Here is a 16412-nt window from a genome sequence, read left to right on the forward strand (position 1 = left end):
TCCACTGAGGCAGAGCCTGTGTGTGACCTGAGCCTCAGGTAAGCTGGCACATGCACTCCGCTTGCTCTTTCTGCAGCGCACTTGTGTCCAGTATCTTAACATGTACAGATCCTGCCTTGGTGTTTCTTCTTAATCCCTGTCTTCTTGCTCTTCCACTACTGTCCGGCTAGGTTGCAGTTCTTGGTTCCCTGAAAGGAGAAAAGCACAAGGGTCAGTTTGTGGAGAGCAATGGAGGAAACGAGAGTGCATGCTTGCACTATCTGAACTTGTAAATCAGAAAAGATTGTGGGATGAGTGGAGTATGAGAAGGGGTATTAGAAATGAGGATACTGTCGTTTACCATGGCATACACCTGGCTGATGCTGACAGCCTCAGCAATGAGCTCTCCAATGATGGGGAGCACCACTCCCTCCAAGAGGGTAATGACTTGTAGCTGTGCCCATCCCAACTGGTTACATTCTGCTATCTCTGGTCCGAAGAACATAAGAAATAGGAATAAGAGTTGACCATTCGGCCCCTCGAGCCTGCTTCGCCATTCAATAAGATGATCATGGCTGATCTTTTTGTGTTTCGATTTCCACATTCCCATCTAACCCCAATAACCTTTGATTTCCTGGCCTAACAAGAATCTTTGAAACATCTAGTCTTGACTGTTGATGTATTTTTGGGTTTTTTTCTCTCTGTCCCTGCCATTCTCTGACCCCCATTTCTCATATTACTGTTTTGCTCTCCTATCTTAACTCTACACCTTGAATTGCCACCTCTACCCAAGCTTGATCCCTCACCCCTCTTGTTTAGTTTAAAGCCCTCTCTACTTCCCTAGTTATGCGATTTGCGAGGACACTCGTTCCAGCATGGTTCAGGTGTAAACCATCCCAATGGTACAGCCCCCACTTTCCCCAGTACTGATGCCAGTGCCCCACAAACCAGAATCCACTTCTTCCACGCCAGTTTTCGTCTCTCTAATCTCATTTGCCCTATGCCAATTTGCATGTTGCTCAGGTAATAATCGAGAGATTATTACCTTTGTGATTCTGCTTCTTAATTTGGTTCCTAGCTCCTCATACTGACTTTGCAGAAGCTCTTTCCTAGTTCCACCTATGTCATTGGTACCTACAGGGACCACGATAACTGGATCCTCCCCCTCCCACTGCAAGCTCCTTCCCAGCCCTGAGCAGATGTCCTGAACCCTGGCAGCAGGCAGGCAACACAGCCGGCTGGACTCTCGCTCTTTGCTGCAAAAAAGTGTCAATCCCCCTCACTATACAACCCCTTACTACCACTACATTCCTTCTTGCTCCCACCGCTTAGATGGCTTTGTGTACCACAGTGCCATGGCCAGCCAGCTCATCCACCTTGCAGACTTCGCTTTCATCCACACAGGCTGTGAGCACCTCATCACCTTGATGTCCAAAAGCTCCCACATCTCAAAGCTGCAACATAACACATGTCCCACCATTCCAGCTGGTTATTTAGTTAATTTACTTTACTTACTTTCTTCCTATGTATGCTACAATTTACTGTGTTTATTGAATGCTAGTACCACTGACAACTAAACGTTATATGCTTCTGAACTACAAAGTATGTGTTTTTATTTATTTATGGATCAACCTGAACTCGCCTGTCCTAGGCTGGTTTCTCACACACTGTCCCTTAGACTGAGCACTTACTGACCAATCAACTTACTAGCTTCCTGTGATGTCGCAGTTGCTTTTCCCATTTTCCTGGACTGCGTCCTTTTCAAACTGAAGTCCTCGCCGCTCTCCACCTGCTGTTTAAACTGAAATCGCTCCTGCTGTCCATGCTCTTTTCAAACTGAAGTCCCTCCTGCTCTTCGTGTCCTTTCTACACTACCTTGTTCTACAAGAAGTGTGTCAGTAAATGTGGGACAATCTGTTTGAGTGATTTGAATAGCTGACAGTATGTGTCAGCTACATGATGCGAGTGTGAGACTAAGTGTGTATGGATGAGGTGAGCAATATAGGTTAGGTATGAGTCGTGACTGAAAGGGATTGTTTGTAGGTGAGTGATGGGAGTGGTGTACATTGAGCAGTATGTGAGCTAGTAGGCATTTGGAGACATATTCATTGATCTTGGCTACTCGTGTGAGGTCTTTTTGGACTTGAACTTTTTGGGGCATTGCATCCAGGTCCACAGGGCTCGATTCCTGCTATTGACCTCCATGGCTATCTGGTCTCACTGCCTTTGCAAACTTTGTTTGGAGGCCTCTTACTCCTGTGGTAGGGCACATTTTTACTTCTTACCACCTCATACTCCAAGGCATCCAGTGCAGTGTCAGAGAATCTTTGAGCTCGCGGTCTTCTTCATGCACAGACCCTTTTCCAAATTAGTTCCAACACCTGCTGTGGCCGGAATGCACCTCCCCTCTAAGAGGTGCAGGGTCTCTTTAAGTAATGCAGACTAACTTTAAGTGGTGCCAGCTTGAGATGAGCTTGGCCTCCCTGCTGTAAAAAGTAGATGTGAGCAAACAGGTCATCAAGACTGGTAGAAAATGGGAACCGAACTTTCAGTCATTATTACAGCCACCATGGGTCTTCCTCCAAAATGAAAATAAACACCCTAAATGTTTTCTGTTTCAGGACCATTATGGCCCCCTTAACATCAACCATTTGCAGAGTTGCGCAGGGAGGATAAAGTAAAACCAGTGGTCACAATTCACAGTCAAATTTTAAAATTAATTATTACAAACCAAAAGCAAGATTTTAAAGACCCAGCACAGCTTGACAAACGTGAAATTTTCAGTGGACTTTTCATCCCCATGGTGTGGAGTAGCAGCCATTATTATTTACTTCAAGTACGTGCTTTAGGATTTTGAGGAGTAAGTAACCTGGGTAAATAGAGAATATAGGACTCACAGCACCTACAGGTTCAGCGTCTTGAAAGGGGCCACCTCGAGACCGAGTCATGCTGGATTTTGGATCTTGCTGGTTTTCGAGAAGAAAATTGGAACCTTAATTCAGTTAATAGGAGACACATTGAATTAACTAAATACGTTTATTTTTATTAAATTTTGAAAAAAGCTTACCAAGTAGTGAAGAAATAATGTTTGAAAAAAAATATAAAGCTAAATAAGACTGACTTGCAAGCTTGGGTGGGGTGAAGGGTCGCTTGGACCACTTATTGTGCAGAATAAACCAATGCGACACCGATAACTAGGCCGGTGCGCCACCGCACCAATGCAGCACCTTGCTGATTTGTCCTGGTAAGTCATTTTACTCATTTGATAGCAATTAAAGTTTGTAGTAACTTTGGATATAGCTTCTCCTGCTGTCTATCAGGAGTCACGTGATGTTCGGGGACACTCTGACCAATGATCCCTAAGCGTGGGTGAATCCATTGGGTGGGGCTTCCTGACAAGAGCCCTGAGCATGCAGCACCTGAAAAGCTCTTGCAATAAAGTTTATCTGTTTCTTGTTGAAACCTGTCCGTTCCATCAAGTCATTACATTTGGCGACGAGGGTAAAATAGCTCTGACATTGCACCTCGCCTGGTTACCGTGAGCACATTGAATCTTAAGAAAAACAAAAGACTGCTCACCGGTCATGCCACTCTTCTGTGGAATCGATTCTTCTGATGCGACTATGGAAGACTGGAGCCAGTATGCAGAACACCTTGGTTTTTATTTCATAGCAAACAAAATTACCATGGAAGAAAAGTAGAAAGCCATCCTTTTGACTGTATGTGGCAGTAAAACGTACAACCTCATTCATAACCTGATGGCCCCGAATAGACCCAATTCAAAGTCCTGCAATGGATTGGAGGACCTCATGAAAACGCACTTCCAGCTGAAGCTGTTCGTAATAATGCAGCGTTTTAAATTTAATTCCAGAGTTAGGGCTCCAGGAGAGTCCATCACGAACCTAAAGCGGTTGGCAGAACACTGCAACTTCGGGGACACAGTAAATTATAGGCTGCGGGACCGATTAGTTTGTGGAGTTCAGGATGATGCCATATAGCACTGTTTACTTGCCGAAGTCGACATCGACTTTAAGTGTGCCCGAGGAACCTCCCTCTCTATGGAAAGCGCTGCAAGAGGCTTGTAGGCTTTGCAACACATACAACTTCATGTGGGGCAGGAACCTACCCCTGAGTGTGGCGTGAAAACCAGACTCACAGCATCAAAGCGAGATGCAATGTCCGCTGTCATAAACATGAAAAGGCCTAGTAGAAACACTTCAGTAGTGACTCCAGGAGTAAGTTGTTATAGATGTGGAGGTGACCACGGACTGAACAGCCATAAATTTAAGGAGGCAAAATGCCATAAGAATGGTCACATAGTAAGGCAATGCAGGGTAAAAGTGAAACAGCCTGTAAAGCAGCAAAACAACGTGATTGAATTAAAGAATGCAGCAGAACCTGAAGTTGCCGACATCAACATTTATTCCCTATGTAATGTAACCGCTGTAAAAACTGAAGTTATCACTGTCACCTTCCAAGTTAATGAGAAGCCACTAATAATGGAGGTGGATACGGGTACCTCAAATACAGTGGTGCGAGAGCACACCTTCAAATACCTTAACAAAGATAGAAAACCAGTAAACCTGGAGCGGACAAACGCTAAATTAAAGCCATACACTGGAGAATCTATTCAAGTAAAGGGTATCACCACCAGTGTCCTACAGGCAACAGGCAGCCCAGCTGAGGTGGTGTTTTGTGATGAATTAGGGAAGCTAAAAGGCCTGCAGGCCAAGATATTTGTGTATCCTCAGGCAGCACTACATTTCTTTCAGACCAGACTTGTGCTTTATGCATTGAAGGAGAAGATGGATGCAGAACTGTGTCGGTTAGAAAAGCTGGGCCTCATCCAACCTGTCCAATTCTCTGAATGGGCAGCACCAGCCTGACCAAACCATATGCATTTGTGGGGACTATAAATTGACCATGAACAAGGCAGCAAAACTAGACAAGTACCCCATTCCAAGGATAGACAACTTATATGCAAAGTCAGCTGGAGGCAAGTGCTATACAAAATTGAATATAAGCCACAACTACCAACAATTAGAACTGGATAGCATGTCGAGCGAATGTGTGATTTAAAAACACACAAGGGTCTTTATCAGTACACTCGCCCACCCTTTGGAGTATCATCTGTATGAGTTATCTTCCAGAGAACAATGAAGAATCTTTCGTAAGGACTTCCCCAAGTGATTGTATACTTAGATGATGTTCTGATCACAGGGTCAACAAGACCGAACACGTGGCCAACCTGAAGGGGGTGCTAAGAAGGTTCATGGAAGCTAGCATACGGTTAAATAAGGAAAATGTACATTTCAAGTGCCATAAGTTACTTACCTGGGTAAGTAACCTGGATCACAGGGTGGATGCCATTGGTTTGAATCCATTAGAAGAGAAAGTTCAGCCAATAAATGATGCACCCTCACCATCCAATGTAACGGAACTTAAGTCCTTTCTGGGTATGACCAACTACTATTGCCACTTCTTGCCTAACTTATCAACTGTGTTAGCACCATTACACTTGATGTTAAAAATGAATCACCATTGGTCATGGAATTCACAAGGAAGAAACCTTTGTGAAAGTAAAGAAACTGCTGCATTTGTTATGTTTATTGGTTCAATACAACCCATCAAAAGAGTTGGTATTAACATGTGATGCTTCTCCTTATGGTGTAGGAGCCGTGTTATCACAGAATGGAAAATGGATCAGAAAGATCCAATGGTTACATCTCGAGAACCCTCTCCACAGCCGAGAAGGGTTATTCCCAGCTAGAAAAGGAAGGCTTTTTAATGGTGGTATTCGGAGTGAAGAAATTCCACCAGTACCTGCATGGATGACATTTCATCATTGTGTCCGACCATAAACGATTAATGGGTTTATTCAGTGAGGTTAAGGCTATTCCACCATTAGCATCACCAAGAATACAACATTGGGCTCTGATATTATCTGCGTATGAGTATACCTTGATGCACCACCCTGGCTTACATATTGCAAATGCGGACATACTCAGTCATCTACCATTACCAGGCAGCATTGTACACGCTCCTGTTCCACATGAAGTTGTGCTATAACTGAATTTCCTGGATTCTTTGCCTGAATGTGTGAAGCAAATTAGAAATCGAACAAACAGGGATCCAATATTGTCGAAAGTCAGAGACTTTGTTTTACAAGGATGGTCAAATTCACCTGTATCTGAAGATTTGAGACCATTCCATACCAGAAACAGAGTTAAGCTGTCAAGATGGAATTTTGTTGTGGGGTTCAACAGTTATCACCCCTTCGCAAGGTAGAGAACCATTCTTGACAGAGCTTCACTGTGCGCATCCAGGCATATTGAAGATGAAGATGCCTGCGTGAATCTATGGTGGTGGCCAGGCATAGGCAGTGACATTGAAAGCATGGTCAAGCACTGTCTCCACTGTTAGCAACAACAGAAGTTGCCTGTTTCAGCTCCCCTGCATCTGTGGACGTGGCCTGGTTGACCAAGGGTTACACTACATATCAATTATGTAGGACCATTCTTAGGTACCATGTTTTTGTTGATCGTAGATACACATTCTAAATGGATGGATGTATACGAAGTCAAATCACTAACATCGAGCACAGCTATCGAGAAGTTGCGATACTGTTTTAGCATATATGGCCTACCTGAAATCATCATTTCTGATAATGGTACAGCCTTTTCAGCACAGAGTTTCAGAAATTCATGAATCTGAATGGAATCAGACGTATTAAAACAGCCCCTTACCATCCCTTATCAAATGGTTTAGCCAAGAGAGCTGTATAAACTTTCAATTTTAGTATGAAAAGGTTATCAGAAGGTACTCTAGAATCCCAACTTTCCCTCTTTCTTCTCATTTTTCATAAAATGCCACATTAGTCTACAGGTTCAACACCATCTGAATTATTGATGAAATGCTGCCTACGCAGATGATTAAGCCTGGTGTTTCCAAATTTAGAGGGGAAGGTAGAGCGGAATCAAAGTAATCAAAAATTGAATCACGGCATACACAGCAAAGCTCGCACATTCAGTTTAAGTGACACAGTATTCGTGCGAAACTTCAGAAGTTGACCTTGTTGGGTATCTGGGACCATTGTCTCAGAGACTTGTCCATTATCTTTCCAAGTACATGTGGAAAATAGAATCATCCGTAAGCTGGAGGCTCATATTCGTGTTAGAGAGACATTCCAACAACCAACTATTTTGCCTGTGATTAACATCGAAATGTCAATTCCTGAGGTTACAGATCAACCTAGAATAGACATGTCCAATGTCTCTGTAGAGTTGCTAAATCCAGAACTGTCACTTTCTAATGATGTGTCTCATGCTGCAGTTTTAGATCCTGTCAATCATATTGAGGAACCTCGAGTGATAGAGCTACATCACTCTAGCCATATAAGGAGAGCACCTCAGAGACTTGATCTTTAATTACCTGAAATTGCACATGTGTATATGTTGTTGGATATTCAATGTTTCCCTGTAAATAGAAATTGTGAAAAAGCTAAAGGGGAAGAAATGTAGTAACTTTTGGTATATCCTCTCTTGCCGTCTAACAGGGGTCATGTGATATCCTAGGAGGCTCTGACCAATGAGCCCTAAACGCGGGCAATCCATGGGGTGGGGCTTTCTGACAAGAGTCCTGATCGAGCATGCAGCACCTGAAAAACCCTCTGTAATAAAGTTTATCTGATTCTTGTTGAAACCTGTCTGCTCCGTCAAGTCATTACAAAATTGATGCATGGCAGCTTATAAAAAAGTCCAGTTTTCAGCCAACTCCAGTTTTTGGATAGCCAGATTTAAGACACTACCTGTGTCAGTGGCTTTCTCACAATCAGGACAGCTACATTGGCATCTCAGACTGAGCAGGAATATTATGGCTAAGGTGTGTCATGTGGTCCATGAAGCCTGCAGAGAAGGTCAGCCATGTTCCCTGTACTACCTATGGCATCTTCTCAGATCTTCTCAGGATTCTTCCAGGCATACAACAGAGTAGTTGTGGGCTATGGCTTCATTACATAAGTAATGGAAGCCCTGTTTTGTCACAAATGCACTTATATCCCATTCACCAGCAAGCAGCAGCAGAGGTATTTGCAATTTTACCACATCATTGACTGTCTGTGTAGCCATTTAAGTGCTTACCAAAAGACCTGTAGCATAACTAAATAGGAAAGGCAATTATTCAATTGCAGCTGAGGGAGCTGACTGCCGAGGCTCCAGCAAGCTGCTCCACCCATTACCCTTGTGCCTGCTGACCGACATTGCCTCCTGGTCAATGCCTTGATATTAAATTCCTGTTTAAGTCAATCCATCATGTTACCCATCCCTATCGCTGTAAACTCCTCCAGCCTTACAACCCTCCAGGAACACTGCCCTCTTCCAAAACTAGCTTCTTCTGTATCACCCACTCCCTTCACCTCACCATTGGTTGTCGTACCTTCAGCTTTGGAATTTCTTCTCTAAAATTCTCCACTTCCCCACCCCTCCCTATCTTAAGATGCTCCTCTTTAACCAAGCTGTTGCTAACTACCCTAATATCCCATTTTCTGCCTCAGTGTCAATTTTTGGAGTGCCTTGAGATGTTTTCTTATTTTAAAGTCCCTTTATATAAATGTATAATTCAGAAAGTCCATTACAGTACCTTGTTGCTAAATGCATGTCTGCATTTGATCAAGATGATGTGAGCACATTGCATTCTAAGATGGAGCCTGCAACCATTCATATAGTACTATGTTTTTGTCAGGAACTGTCACTGACTTCATTATCATCCAACTATTCCTATGTTCTGCCGTACATTTTACGCTGGAGACTATCTCCTCACAATGCTTATTGTATTGTCGGAGTATAGAACATGGAATTTCATGGGATCTTGGTCTCCCTCTTTCATGATTGTTAGCCTTTATAAAATTCAGAGAGCAATGTTGCACTGTTTTCTTCTTGGAATTATTACCAATGTTGGTTTGCTTCCCTCAAGAGATTAACGTTAGTGATAGTTGTACATGGTTTGTTAGAAGGACTATCTTGGATTACCAAATGAAATTTTTTCCCTTTCTGTATTTTTATATGTTTGTATATTTTTATGGTAGCCTATGAAGTTCTTTATGACAACCAGTAATTTTGGTTGCAATTGAAGGTTCATACAGTTGTTATGAAGCTTTTCAATGTAATATAAAATCTGCTGTATTGGCTGCACTCTCACCCACATCTTTACAATCGTGGCACATGCAAGTGAAACTTGTGGAATGACTTAATTGAGAGCTGATTGCTTGGAATAGGAAAGAAAACATAAAAATATGTAACAAATACACTGAATGTACTATTTCTGTGGCATTTAGAGCTGGATTTTCCATCTGGCGGCTGGATAGGGGGGTTGTGGGAAGGACTTCCATCAGCTTCTTTAATCTTATTACATCCCTGACTCAGCTTCCAGGATCAACAGTTATTCGAGGCATAAACATTGTTGTTTAATACAATTCTGATGGTGCTGATGGCCCACATGAATGCCAAGTTTTGAGCTGCTAGAACTGTTCTGAATCTGTCCCATTTAGCACAGCGGTAGTGCCACACTAAACGATGGTGTGTGTCCTCAGTGTGAAGGCAGAACTTTGTCTCCACAAGGACCGTGTGATGGTCACTCTAACAAATACTCTCAAGGAGAGATGCACCCGCAACAGCTAGTTTGGTGAGTATGAGGTCAAGTGGGTTTTTTCCTCTCGTTAATTCTCTCAACCCCTGCCGCAGGCTCAGTCTGGGACAGGTGTCCTTCAGGATTTGGCCAGCTTATTCAATAGTGGTGCTACTGAGACACTGTTGGTGTTTAATATTGAAGTCCCTCACCCGGAGTACATTCTGTTCCCTTGCCATCCTTGGTGCTTCTTCCAGGTGGTGTTCAACATGGAGAAGTACTGATTCACCAGCTGAGGGAAAGCGATAAGTGGCAAACAGCAGGAAGTTTCCTTGCCCATGTTTGACCTGATGCCATGAAACTTCATGGCATACAGATGTTGAGGACTCCCAGGGACATTTTCTCCTGACTGTATATCACTGTGCTGCCTCCTCTGGTGGGTCTGTTCTACCACTGAGACAGGACATACCCAAGGATGGTGATGGGACTCTGGGACATTAATTAAAAGTATGATTCTGTGAACATGATTATGTCAGGGTGTTGCTTTATTAGTCTGTGGTTCAGATCTCCCAATTTTGGCACAAATACCCAGATGTTAACGAGGAAGATTTTGCAGGGGTACCGGGTATGCCTTTGTTATATTCAAATCCAACACATAGATAAAATGGGTGAAATTTTAACTGTGGCGTGTCATTCCCGATAGGAAGTGGATCCAACTTCCACTCTTTTTCCTTTTGCTGGTTCCCACGCGATTACAATTAAAATTTAAAGTGCCGACGGTGTGGATGGGAGAAACGTGTGATCATACTGCAGGGGAAGCTTTTCAGTGGTGAAAGCCACCATCAGCTGGTAATGCTGCAGGTATAGGAGGGTGATAAAAGAGCCTCCTGAACAAACAGTGAGGCTCTTCATCACGACCACAACTTTCCTGCCAACTCCATTGTCACTAACAAAAGACTTATTTAGAGCACAAAGGTGGTACTTTGTAAATATTTTATATTAAATTGGTTTCATTTTATTCATGTGTGCATCATCATTGTTGAGAGTAACTTAGTCAGAGCTAAATATACTGGCACACCTCATGGTTGGCACGCATTGATGGTTTCAGGGAGTTAGGGACATTTCCTTATTGTGCAATAACCAATGATGTGTTTTTGCATTCACTCTTTACTGAATGTTCATCTTAGTGTCCAATGCTGTACTCAGTGCCTGTAGGACTTGACTGAACTTCCAAGCTCAGCTGACCCTCCTATGCATTGTAAAGAACATTGTCCGAGATCACTCTCACTGGGGATAATTGAAGTGTTGTAGGTGCACCTTGAGGTGGACAGTACTGACACCACCTTTTAGGCCCCTCATTTTATTACCTTGACTGACAGTCCTCGCCATACCCCGCCACACCCAGGATGGCAGGCCCTTCCCACTTCATTCCTCCATACCCCTGACCCCACCGCCTGTCCTCCCTTGGATCCCTCTACCATTCCTCCATGCCCCTGAACCCACTTCAGAACCACCACCCACAATTCACCACTGACTCACCCTTTCTTATCTCGAGCCTCCATGCAAACTGCCATTCAATTGTTCCCCTTCCTTGTGCTGCAGAGTTCAACAAGAAAAACAAGTGAACTCAGATACAACTGCACAAAGTTGACTGTTGCATGCCACCTTTAAACAAATGTAAACCGGGTGCAATGAGATTCTCGTAAACTGGGTGCGATGAGATTCTCGTGCACCACTGATTTTACCATGAGGGTAGAATGTAATTATAAAAAGTTTTAATATAATGAGTATTCATGGCGTGCAAATGTATCACAAGTAGGAATTCACCACGGGATGTTATGAGGCTCTAGCTGCCACATCACTGAGTTACCCTCTAAGTCTGAACCCACTGTTGGAAAAGCAAAATTTCAGCTCCTGCCTAATTAAGTCACCCAGCCCCCCTGAGCAGAAGACCCAAAGCAGGCTGGCATCCACCAGGCCTCACACCTCCAAAGGATGCTCATAAAAGTCATCACAGGCAAGAGGACATAGTAGCCTGGAGGCTGCTTCCTGTCAGAACACACTCAGACAATGTGGTAGAGTACGGAAAATATACACTGCTGGTATAGGTGTACAATCATTTTATACAGTTTTGGCACTTCTAAATATATGTTAGCTTGTACTGTTGGAAGTCTCCTGGATTCATTCTTGCTGCTAGTTGTTTTAATGGTCACGTGCACTCCATCCCTTCCAGGGGGGAGCCAAGGATGGGTCTTCCTCCCCCAGTACATGGCTGCATATGGAGACATTGCTCTTTGACAAGGGAGATGAGAGCCATGTGTGAGATGTCTCTCACTCACACTATTCTGCTTGCCTCCACTGCTCTTGAGAATCTATGGAGAAGCCTTGTCACAGTGGATAGATTAATCACATGGACCCTTAGGAAGGTCCATTCCCCAAGGCGCAACTTGGCTGCCATTCACCTGAATGCCCCTTCTTACCTAAACCTGCCTGGAGCCAATGGCAATTGGCTTAGAATGAATGGCAGCTCTGCACCTTGTTGGGATCTGATTGTATTGCGAACACTCTGGGCCAGACTTGCTGCCATGTGACCTTCACCAGGGACTGAGGATTCGCAGAACAAAAAACTCTGAGTCTCCTCATGATTATTAGGGTTCCCTTTAGTTGTCCAGTTGTGCTGACCTTCAGCTCCACAAATCTGAGCAGTCCCAGTGTTTTACAGTTGGACATCGAGGGTGTTGCCTTGATGTTGAGCTGCCTCTGTCTCATGATGGTGCATGCATCATTTCAAACTGTCTCCACTACCTTTTACCCTCCCCCTGTCACACACCAACTTCCCCCATTACCATCGACCCCCCCAATGTCACCTTCCCCTCTGTCCTCAATAACCCTTGAACCTCCCCCCATCACCCTGGACCCTATCATGATGAATTTGGACATGTCTTCCTTCTCTGCCCTGCCCACCCAGTCACTGTGCCTATGCCCACCCTGATTCTCTCACTCCTTAAGCCTTTGCCACCATTCTTGCCCCTGTCAATGGCCCTCTGGATGAAAACTACATCTGCCATACCCGAACCATGAGTCTACTGTTTCCCACTACCCCCTCTCACAGGCACTGTCCCTTCCTATCATAGGTACCCTCAGTTCTCTCCTCAGGATTTCAACATTGACTCAACCAACCCTTCCCTTTGAAATCTGGCCCCATGCCCCTCCCCACTCACTTCCTACCTTCGTCTTCATGCTTTCCTCCCTCCCTCTTCTCCATCCCTCCTCACTTCTATGCACAAATGAAAATGTGTAATTATCAAACTACAGTAAAGCATGCCATATATTAATTGATTTTTATTATTTTATTATTATAGGTCACAAGATGTTTGCCTTACTTTACCTGGCAGCCTTCGTGTACTGTGTATCTGGCCAAGATCTTCTGAGCAAACTCAAGGGAGATCGAAGATACACCAGTAACTTTTCAAAATTAATATGTAGCGTACCTGGTTTACCTGGACCATCAGGTCCACCTGGAGCAAATGGAACCCCTGGGCCTCATGGACGCATTGGCCTCCCAGGCAGAGATGGAAGAGATGGCAGAGCGGGTGAAAAGGGCGAGAAAGGCACCTCAGGTACAGTATTTATACTTCTTTTTATGTCAACTATCGTAGCAATATATTTCTTACCAAACTAGCCATATTAGAAATAATGCTAAATTACATTTGCAATATGCCGATCACAATATGGATATTTGACACCTTGAAATGTTGTGGGTCAATGGGAATCTGAAGGAATATTTGGTAAATTCTGCTGAAATATTTATTCAAATCTGAGAGCAACTTGCACACACTTAACGATGATTTCCAGATATAAAACCTATACATGGATTATCAATTCTTTAATATAATGGATTAAAATAGTCAGAAGATTTATCAAGTAAACTATAGCCTCCATCAGTGCAATCATTAGACCTTAAACTCATTTTCTGTCAGTCAGTACTTCATTTATCTTTATGACATTACTATATTGTGACATTAACAGATATTTTTGAAGTTCACATTAATGACACCCAACTGTAACTCACCACCAATTCTCTGGATCCCTCTTTTGCTTCTCTAATGTTCGGCTGCTTGTCCAATGTCTCTGGGTGAGTTTTAACTCTACCCACCTGGATAAAATTGGACAGGCGGCAGTTCAGATGCTCTGGGTTATTACCTGCTGGAAAGTTCCCAAAATTTCAGCCAATGATTCTAGACAGGCAGTCAAGCTGTTTGCTCAAAGCCAGCAAGATGCTAATTCACTTATTAATAACAGAAAATGCTGAAAATACTCAGCAGGTCAGGCAGTATCCGTGGCGAGAAACAGAGTTATTTCACATCAGTTAATACCATTCATCTGATGAAGAGTCATCATCAATGTGAAATGTTAATTCTGCTTCTCTCCACAGATAGTCTACCCTGCTGAGTATTTCCAGCATTTTCGGTTTTTATTTCAGATTTCCAGCATCTCTAGCATTTGCCTTTTCTGTCACATATTAATCAAGGCCTATCACATCATCGCCCCTTGATTGTGATTGTAACTTTGACCTGAGTGAGGAATCTTCTGCGGCTTTCCCACCAAGTGAACATCAGTGAGAAGAGGATCAACAAGATAAAGAAGGCCTTTAGATAACTTTTAATTTTCCTCTGTAAGGTCAGGAGGAGAAGGAAGATTTAGGCCTCCCCTGTGCTGGACTCTTCCTCCCCTTCCCTACTGTAACACCCTCAGAACTCCCCTTCCCCACACTGCAGGTGAGTGGGAAACTTAGAGAAACCATTGGTTTCCTGCTTGGATGAATTATAACTTCATCCACTTTAACATTGAGGGCATTAAAACCATCATCTTTAACCTCTGTTACACGCTGCACATCCTTGTCACTGGATCCATTCCTCCTCCTTTACCATTGTTTCAGACTGAGCCAAACTGTTCGCAGCGTTAGTGTCTTCCTGCACATTACATACTAAATGATGTATGAGCATGTCATTTGGAGTTTCACTGAAATCACAATACTCCATTAGTTGCTTTAATTTTGCCACATAGGTAGCGATTGTCTCACCCGGGGCTCTACTTCGTGAATTGAACGTGGACCTCTACATTGTGACTGAGGGCTTGGGTTGAAAATGTCTCTTAATGAGGTCTACCAGATCACTGAAAGTCTATGAATTTGGGGCACTGGGGGCTGTCAAGCTTGGAATCAAACAGTAGGTTTTTCTCCTACAAGCACGTAGGAGGATCGCTCTCCTCTTCTCTTCCCCCATGATTTTGTTAGCTTGAAAGAAGAATGCAAGACATTCTATATTCTGAGACCAATCTTCTGTGGCTGGCACAAAGGGATCGATTCTGCTAAACTGTGGCATTTTGGATGAGTATGTCTTCTGTTATTTTTAACTAACTTAAACACTCACAATCGTCACCAGTTTGTTATAGAGTTGTTCTTCAGACAACTTTTCTTAGTGGAAACATTTGGCTTTATTTACAAGACAGCAGTAGCAACTACACACGTTCATCAAACCCCATGGGCAGAATCTTTACCTCAGTGGGTGGGCACACACCTGACCCGCTCGAGCGTAAAGTGGTGTGCGTTGACATCAAGTGAGCGTCCTGACATCAACGCAGAGAAGCGTGATATTTCATTCAGCACACGCGCCAGAGTTGGCAGTGCGCACGCCAACAATTGAAAGGCTGTTAAGATAAAAAGATAATTAAAAGAAACTCTTCACTGCCTGTCCAACTCTACGGTTGACGGGCAGGCGAAAAGGCCAAGTGACCTTTGCACTTTTTAGGAAACCTCATCCACGGGCGGGAAGAAGTTTCCTAAAGCAAATAAAAATTTTAAAATTTAGTTAATTACACGTCCCTGCTCATGTGACAGAATCATATGAGGGGGCATGTTTTATAACATTTTTCTAATTTTTTTTTCTTAAAACACTTCATCTCCCTGAGACAGCTCTGTGCCTCAGGGAGATTCTCAAGTGCACACTTGCGCCCATATGCAAAGTTTGCACTCGCCCCACTTGCACTCCCCCGCCCCACCTCCACCCCACCCGCACAGCATGAAATCACCTTCCAGCCTTGATCGCGGGCAGTGGTCGGCTTCCTGACCACTCCCACCCGCCCCTGCCAAGCCCGCCCAATACGGGCTAAATTCTGCCCCATAACTAAGAAGTACTCCCCTCCATAGAGGTTCCCTGGGTTGCTAACACATTGGTTTACACAGATCGCGTGATCTTACAGCACAGAATTGTTCTTAAAGCTACAGTCCAACATTTTCCAAACCATAATTTCTACACAACCTGTCTCTTTTTTTTTATACAGAATTATCGCCCACAATATTGCTGCCTCTTGAAAGACCGTGTGACAAGCCATATCGACACTTTCACTGATCTTTAGCTAGTATACGGTGAAGCGGTTTTGTTGACTCCAGACCCTCCGGATGCTGAACTCAGTCAGGGATTCTGTAACGGAATTCCACAAGCTGCAGACAGCCTATGCCAGGTGGTGATAAACATCATAATACAGATGAATAAGTATGTTAAAGGTCGAGCATGCTTTTTTACAAGTTTAAAGCTGAATTAAAGTCAACACACAAAACTTTCCAAGCAATATAATACACTGAAATTTCATTTAATTCACTAAAACTGAGCAACATTAAACAGAACTGTTCAAATTTATCCTATTGGGTTCTATTCATGTTCAGACCAATAGACATCACTTAATCTCACCAAATGATAGCAATTTGCTCATTACGTGTCCTTATGGTAATTATTTTCTTAATTGTAAAAGTA

General features: G+C 43.4%; 1 protein-coding gene across 3 annotated transcripts in view; it reads left to right on the forward strand.

Annotated features, from left to right (window-relative positions):
• The window catches only part of LOC121282837 (complement C1q tumor necrosis factor-related protein 7-like), a 67151-nt gene that overhangs the window by 26498 nt on the left and 24241 nt on the right, over positions 1-16412 (forward strand). For all 3 annotated transcript variants that reach the window (XM_041196660.1, XM_041196653.1, XM_041196668.1), the window contains one exon: positions 12963-13220. In XM_041196660.1, coding sequence (XP_041052594.1) covers positions 12971-13220 — 250 coding nt within the window. In that variant the 5' untranslated portion in view covers positions 12963-12970. The remainder of the gene's footprint in view (positions 1-12962; positions 13221-16412) is intronic.

The sequence above is a fragment of the Carcharodon carcharias genome, chromosome 1, assembly GCF_017639515.1.
Source record: "Carcharodon carcharias isolate sCarCar2 chromosome 1, sCarCar2.pri, whole genome shotgun sequence".
NCBI lineage: Eukaryota > Metazoa > Chordata > Chondrichthyes > Lamniformes > Lamnidae > Carcharodon > Carcharodon carcharias.